Source organism: Maniola hyperantus, chromosome 18 (genome assembly GCF_902806685.2).
Source record: "Maniola hyperantus chromosome 18, iAphHyp1.2, whole genome shotgun sequence".
NCBI lineage: Eukaryota > Metazoa > Arthropoda > Insecta > Lepidoptera > Nymphalidae > Maniola > Maniola hyperantus.
In genome coordinates this window covers 2,948,982-2,971,176 of record NC_048553.1, presented here as the reverse complement: position 1 = coordinate 2,971,176, position 22,195 = coordinate 2,948,982, and the positions used below count along the sequence as shown (strand labels likewise).

The 22,195-nt window shown below is 38.4% G+C and overlaps 1 protein-coding gene across 8 annotated transcripts in view; it reads right to left on the bottom strand.

The window, feature by feature from the left end:
• pxb overlaps positions 1 to 22,195 on the bottom strand; it is a 251,761-nt gene that overhangs the window by 52,130 nt on the left and 177,436 nt on the right. For 7 of the 8 annotated variants that reach the window (XM_069504610.1, XM_069504611.1, XM_069504614.1 and 4 more), the window contains one exon: positions 1,694 to 2,297. In XM_069504610.1, the coding sequence (XP_069360711.1) occupies positions 1,694 to 2,275 (582 nt within the window). In that variant the 5' untranslated portion in view covers positions 2,276 to 2,297. Of the gene's footprint in view, positions 1 to 1,693; positions 2,298 to 11,751; positions 11,790 to 22,195 lie in introns of those variants that run through there. The other variant, XM_069504615.1, reaches the window with a different exon arrangement.

The following is a 22,195-nucleotide window of genomic DNA, read 5'->3' as shown; positions in this document are numbered from 1 at the left end:
ACAATACCAACAAAGCTTTTTAAAAATAGAAACGCAAATAAATAATCAAATATGAAACGTGACTAAATTTGAATTTATGAATGCTAAAACACTTTGTGTTTTTCTATTTAGGTAGGTATGTAAGCTTTTCCAAGTGGACCGTTTGGAGGAATGAAGTGGCCTTCTAATTAGAGTTTGCATTTGTATTTGCAACACACTTATTTAGTTATACCTGTGCCGCTATTTTAATGCAACCGAAAATATTCTGTACACTTAGTATAAGATTTTACGTCTCACCAACATTGCTAGAATTCGAGAGTCGAAACACAATTAAAGTCAAAAAGGCAATGCCATTTCCGCTTGGAGCGCTGACCATAGATATGTAATCAAATAAGATCTAGTTTACTATAACGCTGAAGCGTTTTTTACATTCGAATACTTTCAACGTTGGTGAGACATAAGATCTCGTACTAAGCGTACTGTATTCGTTTTACGAAATAACTAAATTTAAACATTACAACTAGAAGAATAATAATTTTCGTTTGCAAAGAATGGCGTACTTAATTAAGATGTTTTTATATTTCTACAGCTGCTCATTTGTTTTATAATTTTGATATGAATATATTATCTTTGTGTGATAGGTACCTACTTCAGGTAAATAATTGCACCAAACAAACAACCGAATTTTCGAATTGAATAGTTAAATACTTAATGAACTATATTGTTTTCTAACTTCAGATATTGTTAGTAACTAGTGACTTTGTAAATCATAATATTATCTTAGATACCTACTTAGCCAGATTTTTAGTTCCCAGATAGCAATGTAAATAAGTAGTTAAGAGTGGGTAGGTATAGTCTGCGACAGTTTGAGATGGCAATCGGGGTATGAGGGCACGCCCCGCACACCCGTAGGTACCTACGCCACCCGCGCTCGCTCGCACCGGGTTAGCGCGGATGCTGTGCGGGTGTGCGTGGCATTCCCTCCTCTATTGCTATTTCGACCTGTCACGTACTATACACGTACTTAAATAAGAAAACTGCCCTGTCCGCTGTCCCCCCCGATAAAAGACGCCCTAAGCACGTCCTTAACGATCGCGACGATCAAATCATGACCGACAATGCTCCCTATCTTGTAGGGCTACACAATACAACCTCATCACAGCGTCTTCGCCGGCGAAGACGAGGTCCCCGATTTCTAACGTCACCCGGACGTGGACTTACGCAACGGCCTCGGGGGCGTACGGACTAACCAGTAGTCCAACAACTCCACCCATACCAACGTTATCCTAAGCCGTGGTCCCAGCCTCACAGGAGGCGCCCTTAGGAGGACGTTGCTACCCGACCTCTCGAATTATTTCTTCGAGCCCTATGGCTCACCCCCAAGCGGAGCTTCGCGCTCGCCAACCCCCCCGGTGACGCTGTAGCGGCCAGTAGGGCCTACGCAGCATAGTCAATCCGAAACAACACCTGTCCGCTGTGCCAGATCCTTCTTTCCACGCACATGCAAACTGCGGAACCAACTCCCAACGGCGGTGTTCCCACTAGATTACAACATGGGGTTATTCAAGGGGCGGACCAACAAATTCCTTAAAGGCTGGCAACGCATCGGTGGTTCCTCTGGTGCTACAAATGTTCATGGGCGGCGGTAATCACTTAACATCAGGTAACCCGCCTGCTCATTTGCTCGCTATCTCTATTTAAAAAAAAAACTTACTGGTTCCGTATCGCAAGTCTCCAAATCCGGTATTGGGTCGTCCCCACAATAATAATCGGCTTGCAGGAATGGCGGCCGAGGCGGTGGCGGAAGCAGGAACTCTGGAGGGGGTCCAAGACAATCACACTCCGTAAGGTCCGTGGGCTCCAAGTCCCACATCTCGTACTTATCTAACTTATCACTATTCACAACCTCTTCTCTGAAATCACTAACACTAGAACCACTAGTATCACGTTTGACGCGATCCACTTCATCTGAAGTCCTAACCTTTACAAGATCGGCTATGTATAATTCATCATCGATATCACTCCACACATTTTTCCTGATCTCTTCATCATCGTGATAGTCACTATAACTTATGCTTTCATCTGCTATAACACGATCTTCATGATTATTATTATCTTCACCAGTAACCTCACTGTCTTCTGTATCCTTATTGTTATCAGCATTTTCATTTACATTTGCTAATGTGTATTTTACGTCAGACTTCTGCAAACGTTTGTTCGAGTTTTTGAACCAAACATTGTGTAGTGTCCACAAAGCGTACGATGACGCTTCAGTTGGACGTTCTTCTTCGGCCATACGAGGTTTTCTTCTATTTTATCTGCAACAAACAAACGCAATCTAAATATATAACAGGAAAAACTGACTGATCTATCAACGCACAGCTCAAACTACTGGACGGATCGGGCTGAAATTTGGCATGCTATTACGACGTAGGCATCAGAAAAAGAAAGGATTTTGAAAAGTCAACCCCTAAGAGGGTGAAATAGGGGTTTGAAATTTGTGTAGTCACGCGGACAAAGTCGTGAGCATAAGCTAGTTTTATATACACGTCTTCGTCATGATCAATTATTGATCAACCCATCGCGAGCTCACTAACAAGCACGGATCTCCTCTCAGAATGAGAAGGGTTTTGCCTTTGTCTACCACGCCGGCGAAATGTGGATTGTACACATTCATACACCTTTGAGAACATTATGGAGAACTCTCAGACACGCAGGTGTCATAACGTTGTTTTCCATCACCGTTAAAGCAAGCGATAGGTATATTTAACGCACATAACTCTGGAAAGTTAGAGGTGCGTGCCCGATATTGAACACCGAACCCGATAAGAAGACGGACGTCTTAACCACTAGGATATGACAGCTTGGAATAATATGCGTCTTCATCATCATCATCATCATCATCAACCGATAGACGTCCATTGCTGGACATAGGTATCTTGTAGGGACTTCCACACGCCACGGTCTCTCCCTGCGACTCGTCTGATGTCGTCCGTCTTCCAACGGCAACTTCCGTCGCCACTTCAGTTTCGCAACTCGTTGAGCTATGTCGGTTACTCTAGTTCTACTACGGATCTCCTCCTTTCTGATTTGATCACGTAGAGAAACTCCAAGCATAGCTCTCACCATTGGCCGGTGAGTGGCTCCGAGCTTTCTTATGAGGCTCATAGTTAGCGACCATATCTCAGATCCATATGTCATCACTGGCAACACGCAATGTTCGAAGACTTTGGTCTTCAAGCTTATATGCATCAATAATAAACAATGGGGCAGATTCTCTTGTACACAATCACTAAACTAATCTAAATTTAGTGCATCCTTTTCCGCAAGCATCATTATGAAAGGGATAGCAATAGATTTAGACGTGTCATTTTAGTTTAGTTTAGAGTTTGTGTACAACGGAATTAGCCACAACATGCGTCTTATCTATACATAATTATATCTAAACAACATGTACCTACAGCAACTAATTTCGTATCTGACACCGGGCGAATCAATTCTTTACTAGCATCGAACCACTTATTATTTAATAGAAGAGTTAACACCTCATTTTGTATAACAAAAGAGCCGCAATTAGGGTCTACCACATCTGAGAGTACAATAGCTACGTAAGTATCGATATCATCAGACTGCACTGGTTACATATTTTAATTTATTTTTTATCGCGTCAATTTAAACGGGCGGGTTCCTAACTATGCATTCGTATCGTGATGGTGTCTAGTCCGACTTTGAAAAGATTAAAGTTCATTTTTTTTATATTAAACGTTTGTAGTTGCATCTACCGTTCTAATGGACAGCAGAAGACATACCGTTATTATTAGAGGTAGAGAAAAATTACAATGAATGTACTTTATCTAGTTAGGTATCTAATGTTTTTTAGCAGTTTTATGTTTACAGTTTAAATTAGAAAGTGCGTTAGCAATTTTATTATTACCTACCACAGATGAGAGAAACTCATCTGTGTTAGGTACCTACCTAGTTATTGTATCTAATTACAATTTATAATGCAAATATTGTAGGGAAATTGGTTAATCGGATATTGTAAGGGCAATGAAATTAAAGTGGATTATCCGATATATAACATTATATAGTTATCAGACTCACCTAAATATACTATCTAGGCTATGTAGACCACCTGAGCCATCGCTTCGCACTTTTAGATGGAGAAAATAGAACTTGTGCTAATGGTCAATATTATAATTAATATCTCTTGGGTAGTTATCTGACACATTGAGATTCATGGCCATGGCCGAAATTCGGTTTGAAGAATGTTATAGTCCACCTGATATTCGAATTTGGTTAGAAGGCACGAGAAATCGTGTAGGTACATAGATAGGTAGTTTTGCTACCACAACTGTTATAGCCATGGTTGCTATTGTCATTTCTCATGTAGAAATCCCGGACAATAGTGATGTTTGAAATGGTCCTAAGACGGCGTGAGATTGTGAGGTCAGAGGGTCAACAGACAGCTCCGAGTCACTCAACAAACGGAGGTTTGGCATTGGACCTCTGTAGGTTGCATGTATTTGTTCTAATACGGTACATTATGCAAACATGATTGATTGCTAGGAATTAAAATGTTGGTCTATTAGGGTCTTGGACAGTGGACTGTAGTAATAAAAACTGGCCAAGTGCGAGTCAGGCTGGCGCACCGAGCGTTCCGTACTACAGTCGTATTTTTTCAACATTTTGCACAATAATTCAAAAACTATGATGCATAAAAATAAATAAAAATCCGTTTTAGAATGCACAGGTGAAGCCTTTTCATGTGATATCCCACTTGATATAGTTATCTTACTTCGAACTGAAAATACTAATTTCATGACCACAATTTAATTTTTTTTGTGTGATGTAACCACAAATTCACGTTTTTCAGATTTTCCCCCGAATTCTGCTATAAGACCTACTTACCTGCCAAATTTCATGATTCTAGGTCGACGGGAAGTACCCTGTAGGTTTCTTGACAGACCGACAGACACAAAGACAACAAAGTGATCCTATAAGGTTGCCGTTTTTCCTTTTGGGGTACGGTACCTTAAAAATGAAGTGATTTTTTGTATAGCGGTAGTTTATGGGGCTAGAATTCATTACTAAAGAGAATAATTTAAAAAGAAATCATGATTTTTATTCATTTTTAAACAATTAATTATTAACGTCACGCTTTAAAATAAACATTAAATTAATCCCTACATCAGCTTATTGCGTAAATTAATCCTTGATCATTAATTTGGTGTATTAATTATTTCATTATAAGATACAGGATACCAGTAATTATAAGGAATTCTGGTATGTTGGATAAGTTATTTTCGTTTAATTATCTCTAATATACTGTCAGATTGTCACTATGATTGACGCGACGTGGTAAATGAAGGTATTATGTTCACGTAAATTACAATCTGGAATTCTGTTTGTAAACGTTAGAGCGTTTTGTAAACGTTATTCATCAGGTGCGAGAGCCTGATTCGCACTTGGCCGGTTTTTATTACAACAGTCCACTGTCCAATACCCTATTAGACCTACATTTTAATTCCAAGCACTTCCCGTTGACCTAGAATCATGAAATTTGGCAGGTAGGTACATCTTATAGCTGACATTTGGGGAAAAATCTGAAAACCGTGAATTTAGGGTTAGATCACACTAAAAAAAAATTGTGGTCATGAACTAATAATTAGTATTTTCAACTTTCGAAGTGAGTGACTATATCAAGTGGGGTATCATATGAAAGGTCTTCACTTGTACATTCTAAAACAGATTTTTATTTATTTTTATGCATCATAGTTTTTGAATTATCGTGCAAACTGTCGAAAAAATACGACTGTAGTACGGAACCCTCACTGCGCGAGCCTGACTCGCACTTGGCCGGTTTTCGTTTAAAAATTTAGGAATATTCATCAGTGTACAGACAGCAACAAAGCTAGGTTTGCACCCGCCTACCTAAGCTACTATGGACGAGTGCAAACCTAGCTAAAAGTAGCCTCAATTTTGTTTTTTCCCCACTAGGTAGACAGACGACATCAAACGGGTCGCAGAGAACTGCTGGATTCAGGCGGCGCTGTGCAAGACCGCGACGTATGGAAGTCCCTACAAGATACCTATGCCCAGCTGTGGACTTGTATCGGTTGACGAAGACAGCTTTATCTTGAGCTCTCTTTATTATTATCAATCCATCGCCGGTTCACTACTGAGCACGGGTGGAGACCCATGAGAGGAGTCTCAGAACGAGATAGGCTTAGCCCTCCACGCTGGCCCAGTGACGATTGGCAGACTATCTCGAGGTGTCATCATCATCAGCAACCGAAAGACGTCCGGACAGGTCTCTTGTAAGGACTTCCTCACGCCACGGTCTTGCGCCGCATGAATCCAGCAGCTCCCTGCGACTCGCTTGATGTCGTCCGTCCACCTAGTAGGGCTCTTCTCGAGGTGTACCATGTCTTAAACGAGTTAAAAAATTATGACAGTCATAAGTGTCTTAGAATTTCTTATTCCAATAAGAGTACCGATACCAGAACAAAGACGTGTTAAATCTTAATTATTACCGATTGTATCGATCTTGACAAATCGGATCGATGGTCATCCATATAGGTTATGTCTCATTAACATTTTGGCGAGTGCTTGAAGGTCTGACATCAGCACAATGCGGAGTCGAGAGGCCCTTCAGAGCTCTTAACGAAGCTATTCTGTTGGTTTTCTCACGTGAATTATTACAAGTAGGGTTGCCTTAACCGATATTTTGTGTAGTCTGCAAGTTAGTGGACTCTTAAGACTCTATAGGGTTGGTAACGATTTTTTTTTTAGGTTTTCTTTTGTCTTGTAGAGTTTTTGTACCGTGCCATTACCAATATTTCGTGTAATCTACAAGTTAATATGGACTTATATTGGGGTTGGTAACGATTTTGTCTATATCAGCCAGCGACTTTTATTAGATTCGCTTTTTTCTTGTAGAGTTCTTGTATCAATATTTTGTTAAGTGTGCAAGTTAGTATGCACTCTTAAGACAGTATAGTGCTAGTAACGATTTTGTCTATGTCAGAGCGATTTTTATTAGGTTCATTTTTTCATGTAGAGCTGTTGTAGGCTTAACATAGACGATATTTTGCATGGTCTGCAAGTTAGTAGACTCTTAGGAATCTATAGGGTTGGTAACGAATTTTAATAGGTTTTCTTTTTTCTTGTAGAGTTTTTGTACCGTGCCATTACCAATATTTCTTGTAATCTACAAGTTAATATGGACTTATATTGGGGTTGGTAACGATTTTGTCTATATCAGCGACTTTTATTAGATTCGCTTTTTTTTTTGTAGAGTTCTTGTATCAATATTTTGTGAAGTGTGCAAGTTAGTATGCACTCTTAAGACAGTATAGTGCTAGTAACGATTTTGTCTATGTCAGAGCGATTTTTATTAGGTTCATTTTTTCATGTAGAGCTGTTGTAGGCTTAACATAGACGATATTTTGCATGGTCTGCAAGTTAGTAGACTCTTAGGAATCTATAGGGTTGGTAACGATTTTTATTAGGTTTTCTTTTTTCTTGTAGAGTTTTTGTACCGTGCCATTACCAATATTGTGTGTAATCTGCAGGTTAATATGGACTTATATATTATATAGGGTTGGTACCTAACGAGTTTGTCTATACGGCGACTTTCATTAGATTCAGTTTTTTCTTGTAGAGTTCTTGTACCGTGCCATTAAAAATATTGTGCGTAGTATGCAAGTTAGTATGAACTCTTACCCTCTAACAAATAAATCTAGAATAGCGGTGGAATAGTTATACTCTGTTTTGTCTTTCTCTGTCATCAGTAATTTGGCATTTGAAGGAAAAAGACAAAACATAGTATAACTATTCCACCGCTATTCCAGGTTTATTTGTTAGAGGGTTAGGATTTAATAGGTTAAAACCACTGGGTTGGTAACTAGTTTGACTTTATCAGAACAATTTTCATTAAGTTCACATTTTCTTATATTAGATTATTTTTTCAAGTTAAACATACTTAAATAATAATACCTCAACAACGAATATAAAGCCTTATGGAAGAGTATTTTCTCTTATGTATCTACTGAGTACTTGCCTTTTTTTCTCTTTGTACTATTCTATGTATTTTTATTTCAAGGGGATTTAAAAAGCTTATTAGGTAAGTATAATATTTTTCTTATAAGGAAAATATCCTATTAGCAACGTCTTTATGTCATTAATGTTTTATGAAGCGAAATAAGAAGTACAGTGTATTATAATATACTAGCCGATGCCCGCGCCTTTGTCCGCGTGGATTTAGGGTTTTCACAATCCCGTGGGAACTCTTTGATTTTCCGGTTACTCACCTGTGGCCCTACCGCGGTTGTTTGACAGCTACAATGTCACGATCGCAATCATGTCTGATTGGTTAATGCTCGCTCATTATTGGCCACAATGCATTGTTGCAACAAGAATCGCACATATTCATTAGAACAATTGAGATTGTAATAATGATTGATGCAGGTTTTAGACAATCGCCCTACGGGTCTTAAACTATATCCATGCAAAAAATCACGCCATTTTGCAACATTTGTACTAATTTTTAGCCCTATACGAATTATTGTAACCTTGAATGTCTATTTGGACCGGACTATAGGTAGGTACTTAACATAATTTATATCCCGTAGTGTAAAATGAGCTTTAGGTACCTACTATTACTTAAAACCACAGAGGGTAAAGATTGCCATCTTTATCATACAAAACACTTGCATACAAAATCCAGAAACAATCCTAGGCATAGCATGACATGCAAAACTTTTCAACAGAGAAGCAATACGAAAAAAAACATTCAAGTAAAATTAAAGCTGCCTAACTGAAAGTAATATGGACAGCGTCCAAGATCTCGAATCCAGCATGCCAAACGACATAAACCGTTCAATACATCCCTTGTACCATGTGAACACGCCTTTATGGCCTATAAAAATCAGTTTAAGTAGCGAGGCGGGACTATTTGAAAGGATTTTCGAATATATTTGTACAAATGGCCGCTGCCGCAACTTTAATTTTTGGCTAGAAATGTGCTTATTTAGACTTTTCGAGTAAAAGTGGAACGAAATGTAGATGTACTCGTATTTAAAGCAAGAAATAACATGGCTGGCTCATTTTTTGCGCAACGGATCAGCCTGGCTGTCCAGCGCGGAAATGCAGCCAGTATTCTTGGCACCATTCCACGCGGTCATGATTTATATAGTAATTAGATAAGACTAGCTTTAAGTTTTATTGTAATAAAAAAAAAAAAAAAAAAAAGAAATAACATAACTTTATCATTTAGACCTAGTTTGTAGTTTGTACTTACCTACTATTTAATATTTTTAAAGTTTTATAAGGATGGATTGTGAGAAAAAACCGGCCAAGTGCGAGGCAGCTCGCCCACTGAAGGTAGGTACTATAGTTCGTATTTTTTCGCCATTTTGATATGTTATGAGCAGTGGCGTGCAGCTCGTAGAGGCATATAGAGGCTTACCCTCGTTGAAAAAAATCCAATGCTTATTTTTCATTAAAACCTGCCGGAAAATAAGTTCATACCTAAATGCATACCCTGACTTGAAATCCTGTGCACGCCACTGGTTATGAGCGTTATTTCCGTTGCCAAACGCTCTTCATTTTGTAAGTTTTCTGTCTTTTGTGTAAAAATCGTTCTTATTAGATTTTTTGTCCTATTAGAACTTAGCGGACACACCGACGTCTGTCTTGATCAAGATTCAAGACATACGCCAGTGTGTCTAAAGCCAAGTTCTAACTAGGATTACCTACCTACTTGTAATTGTTAACCTAATTATTATTATTACTAAGCCTTTATTATATACAATGTTTTCTTATAACTACTCGTATAACTATATATTTTTTTTAGGGTTCCGTACCTCAAAAGGAAAAACGGAACCCTTATAGGATCACTTTGTTGTCTGTCTGTCTGTCTGTCAAGAAACCTACAGGGTACTTCCCGTTGACCTAGAATCATGAAATTTGGCAGGTAGGTAGATCTTATAGCTGATATTTAGGGAAAAATCTGAAAACCGTGAATTTAGGGTTAGACCACACAAAAAAAATTGAATTGTGGTCATGAACTAATAATTAGTATTTTCAACTTTCGAAGTGAGTGACTATATCAAGTGGGATATCATATGAAAGGTTTTCACCTGTACATTCCAAAACAGATTTTTATTTATTTCTATGCATCATAGTTTTTGAATTATCGTGCAGAATGTCGAAAAAATACGACTGTAGTATGGAACCCTCATTATGCGCGAGCCTGACTCGCACTTGGCCGGTTTTTTTATAACTTTTTCGCTTTATCTTATGTTAGTTTTGTTCGTATAAATTATGTTAGTAAAACTATTAAGTATGTGTTTTGTATTTGTAAGATTTACCTGTTCTGTTGTAGGTATGTTGTGGTAGTTTACCTAATTAAGCTATAATAATTATCTATATTTCCAACATGTTTTTCTATTTATTCATAACATAATGTAGCAAGAAATATATGAGAATCTAGAACAAATCCGACACGACCGGAGCAATAACAAGATTAATTTATTACAAGACTTAAGCTCCGCTGCCAACTTGATCCAACCAAAGTTTATTATATTAGGAAATACTACTATGTAAGTAAAAGTCCGATGAATGGAAAGAAAACTGAGAATATACCTTCTTTCAATTAGTTCCGTTGGTAACTAAGTTTCGATTCAATTCGATACAAATTTTATTTATTGCGAATATGGGTAAACAGTGGCGATATTACAAAAACAAAAAGGTAAAGGTAAGATAGAAACTTGACCAGTAAGCGCTCAAAGTTATTAATTAGGTAGCTAACTTTAAAATTATATATAGAAGCGCCGATAGCCTAGTGGTTAAGACGTCCGCTTTCTTTTTGGGAGGTTGGGGGTTCGATCTTGGGCACGCACCACTAAATTTTCGGAGTTATGCACGACAATCATGTTAGACAAACAGACAACGAAGTGATCCTATAAGGGTTCCGGTTTTCCTTTTGAGGTACGGAATCCTAAAAATTATTTCCGATTTAAAAAAAGATTTCTATATCTATAAATCTGTAGTTTATTAGGCATTTATTTCTTACTCTAAGGCCTAAGCTAATGCTAAACTATCTATAAGGTCAATAAATAGAACAACTATATTGATAATGGCTCTACAATCTAATGAAAACAGTTTGCAATAGCTTTTATTAGCTTTAATTTGTAAATAGCTACCCACTCACTAATATAATAAGTATAAGTGTAGTAAAAAGTAAAAACTAACTGATGCCCGCGACTTCGTCCGCGTGGAATTAGGTTTTTTAAAAATCCCGTGGGAACTCTTTGATTTTCCGGGATAAAATTAGCCTATGTCACTCTCCACGTCTTCATCTGAACCCATGCAAAAAATCACGTCAATCCGTTGCGATGTGATTGAAGGAAAAGCCAATAAACAAACAGACAAACACACTTTCGCATTTATTATATGGGTAGTGATATACGAAAGTGTGTCTGTGACCTTTTCATGACCCATCCGTTTAATTACTTTTGACAAAATTTGATGGTACAAAGATAACTTGCCTCCCGGAGACGGAAATGGGCTACTTCCTATTCCGGAAAATCAAAACTCCCACGGTATTTATGAAAACTTAAATTCCGCGGACGAAGTCGTGAGCATTATCTTGTAAATTATATTACTAAGTTTTTCGGAAAGCTTTAAACTCTAATATTATTATAACGTATTAATTTTACGTAAATATTCCTATTTCAATATATAAACGGAAAACAGAAAACCAACCTGCACAAAAATCCTCAATCCTAATCCAATTCCAAAAGTATTCCGGAACTAATTTTACGTAATTAAACCTATTTCAACCTGGGCCCGTTCGGAACCCTCGTAGCTTTAGTTTTAAGTACGTAATAATTATCACCACTAAAACATCTTACAAATAAAAATTTTGACAATCACGAAGCGTAAAAATTTACCTATTCTGAATAAATAATTTGCGTTTGAGTTTAAGTTCAATATAATCGGAAAACCAACCTGCACAAAAATCCTCAATCCTAATCCAATTCCAAAAGTTCATGTTGGCGCACAAGTCATTTAAAGTCCATAAAACTTCACTTTGCATCACTTCGCACCCTCACTTCACAAAGCTCTCGCGTGTATTCCACAAATCGAAGACGCGTCACTCCGGCACGAGCACACAGAACCAAATAAACTTTAGAACTACTCCCACCCCTTATTTATAACTTTTAAAAGCTTGATCGCAAACCTTGCCTATGATTGGCCGTCATTCAGGTAGAGCTTTTTATATTACTACGCTTTGGTTAAATAGAAATGTCCACTTATGTTAACTATAAGCTGCGCTAGTGCAGTAGTGGTAGTAGTAGTGTATATCCAAATTTATCGTCTACAGCACGTCTACAGATAATAATGTCGCATTTGGTTTTTAAGGTTCCGTACCCTAAAAGGGAAAAAGGGAAACCTTATAGGATCACTTTGTTGTCTGTCCGTTTGTCTGTCCGTCTGTCCGTCGTGTCTGTCAAGAAAAGCTATAGGGTACTTCCCGTTGACCTAGAATCATGAAATTTGGTAGATAGGTAGGTCTTATGGCACAAAAAAGGAATAAATCCGATAACCGTGAATTTGTGGTAACATCACAAAAAAAAATGTTTTCATGAACAAATAGGTAATTAGTATTTTCAAATTTTCAAAGTAAGATAGGTAACTATACCAAGTAGGGGTATCATATTATTATGAAAGGGCTTTTACCTGTACATTCTAAAACAGATTATTTTTAATTTTTATGCATACCTAATGGTTTTTGATTTATCGTGCGAAATGTCGAAAAAGTACGACCGTAGTCGTAGTACGGAACCATCGGTGCGCGATTCTTACTCGCACTTGACCGGTTTTTTATATAATTAACTATCCAATCTCTATTGTCTACAACCAATTTATTATATTTATCTATACTAATGTTATAGAGGTAAAGTTTTAATAATCTCAGGAACTCCTGAATCGATTTTGAAAATCCTCTCACCAGTAGAAAGCAACATTATTCCTGAGTAAATTCCTAATTAAACACAGGCTATATTTTTTTTTAAATAAAATTAGAGGCGAAATATTGATGTAAAAGTTTGTTAGTAGTAATTGGTAAATAGGTATAAAAATTCTGTCCCTCGAGTTAAAATTCAGTAAAGATTGCGCGTTTGGAAATATCTATTTGACCAGAGCGTACCTACGGTCCCGATGCTACTTTCTTGTCAACTATGAATTCAGACCTGTTGTATGTTTTTATTATTCTTTCGATTTGGGTTTGAGTTGTAAAAATAAACCAAGTTTTATTTATAACTGCCACTTTGACTTCGTCGGCGTTACGTTTTTAAGTGGTTTCGATCGTTTATACAGATGTAGTTATGGGTGGTTACGGACAGACAGTTTTATCTAATGATTTCTTAGTATTTGATACGCTACGAATATAAAGACGTTAAAAATAGCCTTCAAGACAATAACTTTATTTCTACCAACTAATTTAAAGCAACGCTAGAAATAAAATAACTGGCAACACTACCCATATTATAAATGTGAAAGTGTGTTTGTTTGTTGGTTTATTGGTTTGTGGGTTTGTTGGTTTGTCCTTCAATCACGTCGCATCGGTGCAACGGATTGACGGATTTTTTGCATGGGTATAGATAAAGACCTGGAGAGTGACATAGGCTACTTTTTAACCTGGAAAATCAGAGTTCCCACGGAATTTTTAAAAAAACCTAATTCCACGCGGACGAAGTCGCGGGCATCAGCTAGTCTGGTAATAAAGTGGTGTGAATATACGTAAGTTCATCATCATCATCATCATTAATCCATCGCCGGTCTATCACAGAGCTCGGATCTTCTCTAAGAATGAGAAGGGTTTAGGACTTTAGGTCATAGTCTACCACGCTGGCCATTTGCGGATTGGTAGACTTCACACACCTTTGAGAACATAACGGAGAACTTTCAGGCATGCAGGTTTCCTCACGATGTTTTCCTTCACCGTTAAAGCAAGTGATATTTAATTAATAAAAACGCACATAACTCTGAAAAGTTAGAGGTGCGTGCCCGGGATCGAACCCCCGACCTCCGATTAGAAGGCGGACGTCCTAACCACTAGGCTATCACAGCTTAACTAATAGCTTACCTTAATATACCTAGTTAAAGATCTGAGAGTAACATAGGTTTCTTTTTATTCCGGGAAATCAAAGAGTCCTCAAGGGATTTTTAAAAACCTAAATCCACGAGTCTAAGTATAGTACGCGACAGATCGAGATAGCAATAGGGGTATGAGGCGGGGGGATGTCTCGCACACCCGCACGTCACTCTTAGAGACCCATGCTTTGTAGTGAGCCGGTGATGGGTTGATCATGATGATGATGATTAGTTAGAGGCAAGGTACTGTGAATATTTTACGTAGAGCACCTTTATAATAAAAAGGAGTACCTACACTATGAATGGGAAACCGAGTAAATAGTCTAATTAAGAAAATGTAAGATGGAAATCTTGTAGTTTCACCGCTTTTCCACGGGACACGTTTAAATCTGTTAAAAGAGTCATATGTCTCGTCTTAATACGAAAACGAGAATATTACTTGGTAGGTAGGTACCTACCTACTTAGTTTTCTATGAAGATAACTAACTATAGTCTTGTAAGAGATGGTTACCATTTTTGATTTAAATTCAGCAAAGCTCCTAGCTCACTGTCTTGTTTCTTATATTCAAACAGCAAACTAGCTTATGCCCGCGACTTCGTCCGCGTAGAATTCTGAAATTTCGAACCTCTATTTTAGTCCTTTAGGAGTTAAATTTTCAAAAATCCTATTTTAGCGGATGTCTACGTCATAATAGCTATCTGCGTGCCAAATTTCAGCCCGATCCGTCCAGTAGTTTGAGCTGTGTGTACTGTTGATAGATCTGTCAGTCAGTCAGTCACCTTTTCCTTTCATATACTATTACTAGCTTATGCTCGCGACTTCATCCGCGTGGACTACACAAATTTCAAACCCAAAATTTAGCCCCTTAGGGGTTGAATTTTCAAAAATCCTTTCTTAGCGGATGTCTACGTCATAATAGCTATCTGCATGCCAAATTTCAGCCCGATCCGTCCAGTAGTTTGAGCTGTGTGTTGATAGATCTGTCAGTGAGTCAGTCACCTTTTCTTTCTTCACATACTTACTAGCTTATGCTCGCGACTTCGTCCGCGTAAACTGCACAAATTTCAAACCCCTATTTCACCCCCTTAGGGGCTGAATTTTCAAAATTCTTTCTTAGTGGACGCCTACGTCATGATAGCTAGCTGCATGCCAAATTTCAGCCCGATCCGTCCAGTAGTTTGAACTGTGCGTTGATAGATCAGTCAGTCAGTCAGTCACCTTTTCGTTTTATATATTTAGATAAGATAAGGACAGCTTTTGTACATGTATAAACAATATTTGAGCTCGCTGGCTCTTTGCCTATACCTAGAATGTAATCACATTAATACCTGTTCGCGACGTGTTAATTAGTTTCTCTTCAGAGATTTATTTTGTTAATATAAGTAATAATATATTAGATTTGTTTGCACGACTGGTTAGGTAGCTGTAATCTTATTACAACTTACATTATAATATTATACGAGAAAGTTACATACAAACTAACAAACAAAATTAGTAGTTAAATTAAATATGGTACCTATTCTTGCTGTTACAGAACAATTTAGCTAAAAGTGAGAGTGTCAGCTAATCAGATGTGATTGAGAGCGCACTTTGGCTTTGCTCAGACTTAAGATTGAGTTAAAACGAGACAGATTTATGTGAGAAATATAGCTCTGTCTCGTTTTAACTCTATCTTAAGTCTAAGCTAATTCAGTGTGCGCTCTATAGATCTCACTCTTACCACCCATTTTTTGAGGGTATTTGTTAAGTGCACCTAGTTGTAGTTGTTGTTGTTGAAACACGACGCATCACGGACGCCACACGGTGAAACATAAACGGCTTCATATAAAATATTCGTGATGTTTTAAATCCATGCCTCGTCCGCGCCTCGTTAATGGCACGGCTCGCGCCCGCCACGTGTTAGCATAAATCATCCCTTATGCTGTTTAGTTAGATGTAACTGGCCACACCTAGTCTTGCTGAGGTGTGAATAAACAGGTAACACTTAAATTCAACCAAACCAAAAAACTAACTCTCGAGCTTATTTATCATGTTTGATAGTTTCTTATAATTCGAGTACTTTCGAAGTCAAGGGTAAAAGGGTTCCTATTATTATATTATTTTCCTTGTGATACAGTACTTGTTCATGATTTCTTTTCCGATACCCTACAAAGTATTGTACCTATTTGTGGTAAAGACTACTTGACTGTTACTTGAAGTATAGTAAGACATCCAATACAAAGCTCAAGACATCAGTAGGTACCCTTATTATAAATGTTAAAGTGTGTATGTTTGTTGGTTTGTCCTTCAATCACGTCACAACGGTGCATCGGATTGACCTGATTTTTTGCATGGGTATAGATAAAGACCTGGAGAGTGACATAGGCTACTTTTTATCCCGGATAATCAAAGATTTCCCACGGGATATTTAAAAACCTAATTTCACGCGGACGAAGTCACGGGCATCAGAAGGTAAGTACTTAGTAGGTACTTACTTTGACGACCTCCCTGGCGCAGTGGTAAGCGCTGTTGTCTTATGAGTCGTAGGTCCCGGGTTCGATTCCCGGCACGGGTTTGGAATTTTATAATGTCTAAATTTCTGGTCTGGTCCGGTGGCGGGCTTCAGCCGTGGCTAGTTACTAGTTTGTCTGTCTGTCTGTTCGTCGTGTCTGTCAAGAAACTTATAGGGTACTTCTCGTTGACGTAGAATCATGGAACTTGGCAGGTTGGTTAGCTTAATAGCACACGTAAGGGGAAAAATCTGAAAACCGTGAATTTGTGGTTACATCGCAAAAAAATTAAAATGTGTTCATGAACAAATAATTAGTATTTTCAACTTTTAAAGTAAGATTACTTGGTATACCAAGTGGGGTATCATATGAAAGGGCTTTACCTGTACACTCTAAAACAGATTTTTATTTATTTTTATGTATAATAGTTTTTGATTTATCGTGCAAAGTGTCGAAAAAAGACCCGAGTACGGAACCCTCGGTGCGTGAGTTTGACTCGCACTTGGCATGCAAAGAGTGACCATTTAGCTTTTTTGTCTCTGCCTCACTGTTATAATATACTCTGTACCAGTGGCGTGCATAGGAGTTCAAGCCAGGGTATGCATTTAGGTATGAACTTATTTTACGGCAGGTTATAATGAAAAATAAGCATTGATTTATTACAATGAGGGTAAGCAGTGTGTTTATGCTTCTATGAGCTGCACGGCACTGTTTTGTACGTGATCAAACGTTTTACCTCTAAGAGGGTACATGTTGTCATGTTTGCCCTGGTGTTAGCCCCGGCCTGGCTAATGCGGCGGCGTCGCTTGTTTTCCGGTAGCTAAGGGTTTACACGCAATACGGATTAGTGGTCTCGGTACTTTACAATACCAATACGACATGAAGACAAGCTATGTCTGTAGCTTTACTTAACATTTAAGGAGCGGACTGAATTCCGAAAGGTCGGCGGTTCAAACCCCACCCGTTGCACTATTGTCGTACCTACTCCTAGCACAAGCTTTACGCTTAATACGACATGAAGACAAGCTATATCTGTACTCAACTTACTTTAATTCCGAAAGGTCGGCGGTTCAAACCCCACTCGTTGCACTATTATCGTACCTACTCCTAGCACAAGCTTTACGCTTAGTTGGAGGGGAAAAGAAAATATTACGCTCAGGCTGATAATGTCTAGTCTCCTAGGATGCCTAGTGAGCTAAAATTACCAGTGTACTTCATCCAATCTCACAAGGTCCACTTACCAGAACGTCTAGTGTCTCAAAATGTCTAGGAACATTAGTCATATTATAACAGAGCTAATATTCTTTAAAAAAATATACTGCGGAACTTAGGTATGTAGGTACACAAGGAACCGAAAGCTTATCCATACTAATATTATAAATGCGAAAGTGTGTCTGTCTGTCTGTCTGTCTGCTAGCCTTTCACGACCCATCCGTTCAACCAATTTTGACGAAATTTGGTACAGATATAACTTGCATCTCGGGGAAGGACATAGGCTACTTTTTATCCCGGAAAATCAAAGAGTTCCCACGGGATTTTAAGAAACCTAAATCCACGCGGACGAAGTCGCGGGCATCATCTAGTTTTTCTATAATCTGCTAAAACAGGCAAATCTACATAAATGATGCAACATGCAATATGCACCGCCCACACTCCTACCGCTAAAATATTCTAGAAATAAGAAAAACCACCTCTAGTGTAGTGTTGCGAGGTGGTGTTGCGTGGTGGTAGTGCGTATTGTATGCTTGCTGGCTGGCTTTTCCCGCATCTGTGAGAGCGGGTGCACAATAATAATATTATTGTGCACCCGCTCTCACAGATAAAACAGACAAATATATATTATATATTTGTCTGTTTTAGCGTATTATAGCAAAAAAAAAGCTTTCGGTTCCTTGTACAAAATCCATCTCGAGTTTCTTGCTGGTTCTTCTCGGTAGGAAAGGCATTCCGAACCAGTGGTAGATGCATCCGACTATTCGTAAGTACTTGTAAAAGTTTATTCGAATAAAAAAGATTTTTATTTATTTATCTTCCCCCAGTGCGTGTAAACCATTTTTCTGGTTTATCGTTTGCACTAAACAGCAATAACACTCCAGCGGGTTACGCGGCAGGCAGTTTTTATTTTATTTATCGACCACCTACCAGGATTTAGCTGATTCCAATATTTATTCTCGCTTATTACTTATTTGCGAATCCATTAAGAACGTGGATAGTATTTCATTTGAAATATTACTTAAGTTATCAGGGTTCTTTTTATGAGATAACTAGCTTATGCTCGCGACTTCGTCCGCGTGGACTACACAAATTTCAAATCCCTATTTCACACCCGTAACCCGTAAGGGTTGAATTTTCAAAAATTCTTTCTTAGCGGATGCCCACGTCATAATAACTATCTACATATGCTAAATTTCAGCCCGATCTGTCTAGTAGTTTGAGCTGTACGTTGATAGATCAGTCAGTCAGTCAGTCATCTTTTCCTTTTACTTATTTAGATAAATCAGCGCTTGTTTTTTTTTTTCTAAAGTATATTAGCCATGTTAAATGACTAATATTCCCCTTCCCCTTCCAACTAAGCGTAAAGCTTGTGCTAGGAGTAGGTACGACAATAGTGCAACGGGCGGGGTTTGGACCGTCGACCTTTCGGTTTTCAGTCCACTCCTTTACCTGTTGAGCTATTGAGGCTCATTTGATTGTGAAGTAGGTATACCTAAAGTCATCCCTAATTTAACGAAAACTTATAGGTATGAAAATTAAACGCGTTTTGGCATAAGAGAAAACGCATATCTAGCAATATGCAACCCCACAGTTTCAACAAAATAAGCTCTATAAGCATTAGCAATAAAAAGCTATAATGTCGCAAATTCTCGCAAAACGACTTTCCACGGGAGACGAAAACAGCTCCATAACCTAATTTTTTACGCATTCATCCCCCAAAATGTAGGTTGGCAGTTGGCACGCTCTAGATAGACTGATCTGTACTGCCAAGCATGCCAAGAGCCATGCCAAGACGGTATCCGTAACCGAAGGCACGTCTTCCAAGGCTTGGGTCACACCAGTCCTTTCCTAGCATGGCCGCCAAGAATAAACTAGAAAGTATTGCTGAAGCTAAATCGATAAACTCAAAAAATTAAAATCAAAATCAAAATTTATCTAAATATAACTGACTGATCTATCAACGCACAGCTCAAACTACTGGACGGATCGGGCTGAAATTTGGCATGCAGATAGCTTCATGACGTAGACATCCGCTGACGAGTTGATGAGTCAGTCAGTGAGTGACTCATGACTTTACTTTTTACTGTATGAGATTGTCATAGGTCGTGTATTGTGCTGTGTACAGGAATGCAACAAAAACTTAGTCGCAAAAGTGCATAGTGTGAACTTACAGTACCATACCCGGTACCCCTTTATTTTAGGAGAGAGGAACACTTATAGGGATGGGGAATCTTGGCAACAATTTCGGAAGCTCGCATATTGAGTCTAGATGTATTTGAGATGCTTGGACCAAAAAGTGACGAAGCCTTACCCGAGGAGTAAGACTCCGTAACGATAAACTAAACGTTATGGTCTCCTTTGTCAAAATATAGGACCAATTGGTAAAAACTGGACCATTAGGTGTAATTAAAGTGGGCATGAACTAATGATGTGACAGTTCTACCTTTTTTGTTGCTTTCTTTAACGCAAATTCTACTGCAACGTTGTTACGTGCATTGCTTTGATCTAGATGAAGTTTGCTCCGCGAGTAGGTACATAATTATGTAGCTGCTACAGATACAGATTTGCAGTAACTTTAAATAAGATTTTACACCTCACCAACGTTGATAGAATTCGACTATCGAAACACTTTAGTTTCATGGGCTAGTCAGTCAGCGTTCCACGCGGAAAACCTTGTGATGTTAAAATCGATGCAACTGAATTTTTGACTTTAAATCAAGGGAATTTACGTCAATTCTACCTTGAGAGTTGAGACGTTATTGTGTTTCGACGCATGAATATTACCATCGGTAGTGAGAAGTATTTTCATAAAATCTAATACTAAGCTCACAGTTGTCCCCCGGCTGAAACTTTAAAACGCTTAGGATTGGAAAGAGGCTAGAATAAAGTCTTCTCTTAGGAATGTCACTCAACGTCTTAGGTCGTCTAAATCTATTGGTCTTTCTCCACTCCTTGAAGCTGAATTCCGTTTAAACTCGATAGTTCCTGACCGTCTGATTTATGTTCTCGATGTATGTATGGATGATAATTCCAATGGATAATATGAGTAAATTGGAGCCAGAACGTATTGAATCGTTTCGATGTTGGATAATAGTGAATAGTATGTTCAAGTACGACAATAGTTGAAAGTAGTTCAATTAAATATCTTGCTTATAAAGTGAAACGATTTTGCTGCATTATTTTGTAAAATATCTATGTCATAATATTATTGGCAATGGTTCATTCATGACTGATTTTCATAATTGAAAGTCGTTATAATTGGCTAGATGATGTTAAGATGTTTGCCTCCTAATCAGGAGATCGGGAGTTCGATCCCGGGTACGCAGCTCTAACTTTTCAGAGTAATGAGTATGAGTGTTTTATGAAATTACTTAGGTATCACTTGGAAAATATCGTGAGAAAACCTGCATCCTTGAGAGTTCTCCATAATATTCGCAAAAGTGTGCCAATCTCCACTAGGCCAGCGCGGCAGACTAAGCCTATTACGGTTCACGAGATACAGCCCGCTGACAGACAGACGGACGGACAGCGGAGGCTTAGTAATAGGGTCCCGTTCGCACCCTTCGGGTACGGAATCCTAAAAAACCATGATGATGATGATGATGAAATGGATACTGCCTGCAATAAATGTTTACGTCCATACAGCAGAATAGATGCACGTGAAACTGTGTAGTGTAACAAACTGGTCCGTCACGGTACGCGGCATGGATTAATGGGACACCCTGTGAATCCCCGCGGTTTTGCGCTGACGCGGAAATACTGGCTGCCATTGTGACTTTGTGGTCTGCTTGATTAAAAATATTAATATACTTACTAGCTTATTCCCGCGACTTCTTCCGCGTGAACTACACTTTCAAACCCCTATTTTACCCTCTTAGGGATGAATTTTCAAAAATCCTTTTGTTTTATTTGTACCAAAAATATTTACAGTAAAGATAAAAGCAGAGCAAAAGTGGACAGGGAAGCACTTATCTCTATAAGAGATCTCTACCAGTGACCCTTGGCAGTGCGAGAGGTTGTAAAGGGAGTAGAATAGGAACAAAAAGAAGATAGAAATACTCATGAAAAGATACTTTGTAAAATTCTTAGCAGATGTCTACGTCTAGCTATTTGCGTGCCAAATTTCAGCCCAATCCGTCCAGTAGTTTGAGCTGTGCGTTGATAGATCAGTCAGTCAGTCAGTCAGGTTTTCCTTTTTAGGGTTACGAACCTCAAAATAAAAAGGATCCTATAAGGGTTCACTTCGTTGTCTCAGTCAAGAAACCTATAGGGTACGTCCCGTCGACCTAGAATTATGAAAGGATGGGTAGGTCCTAGCACACGTAAAGGGAAAAATCTGAAAACT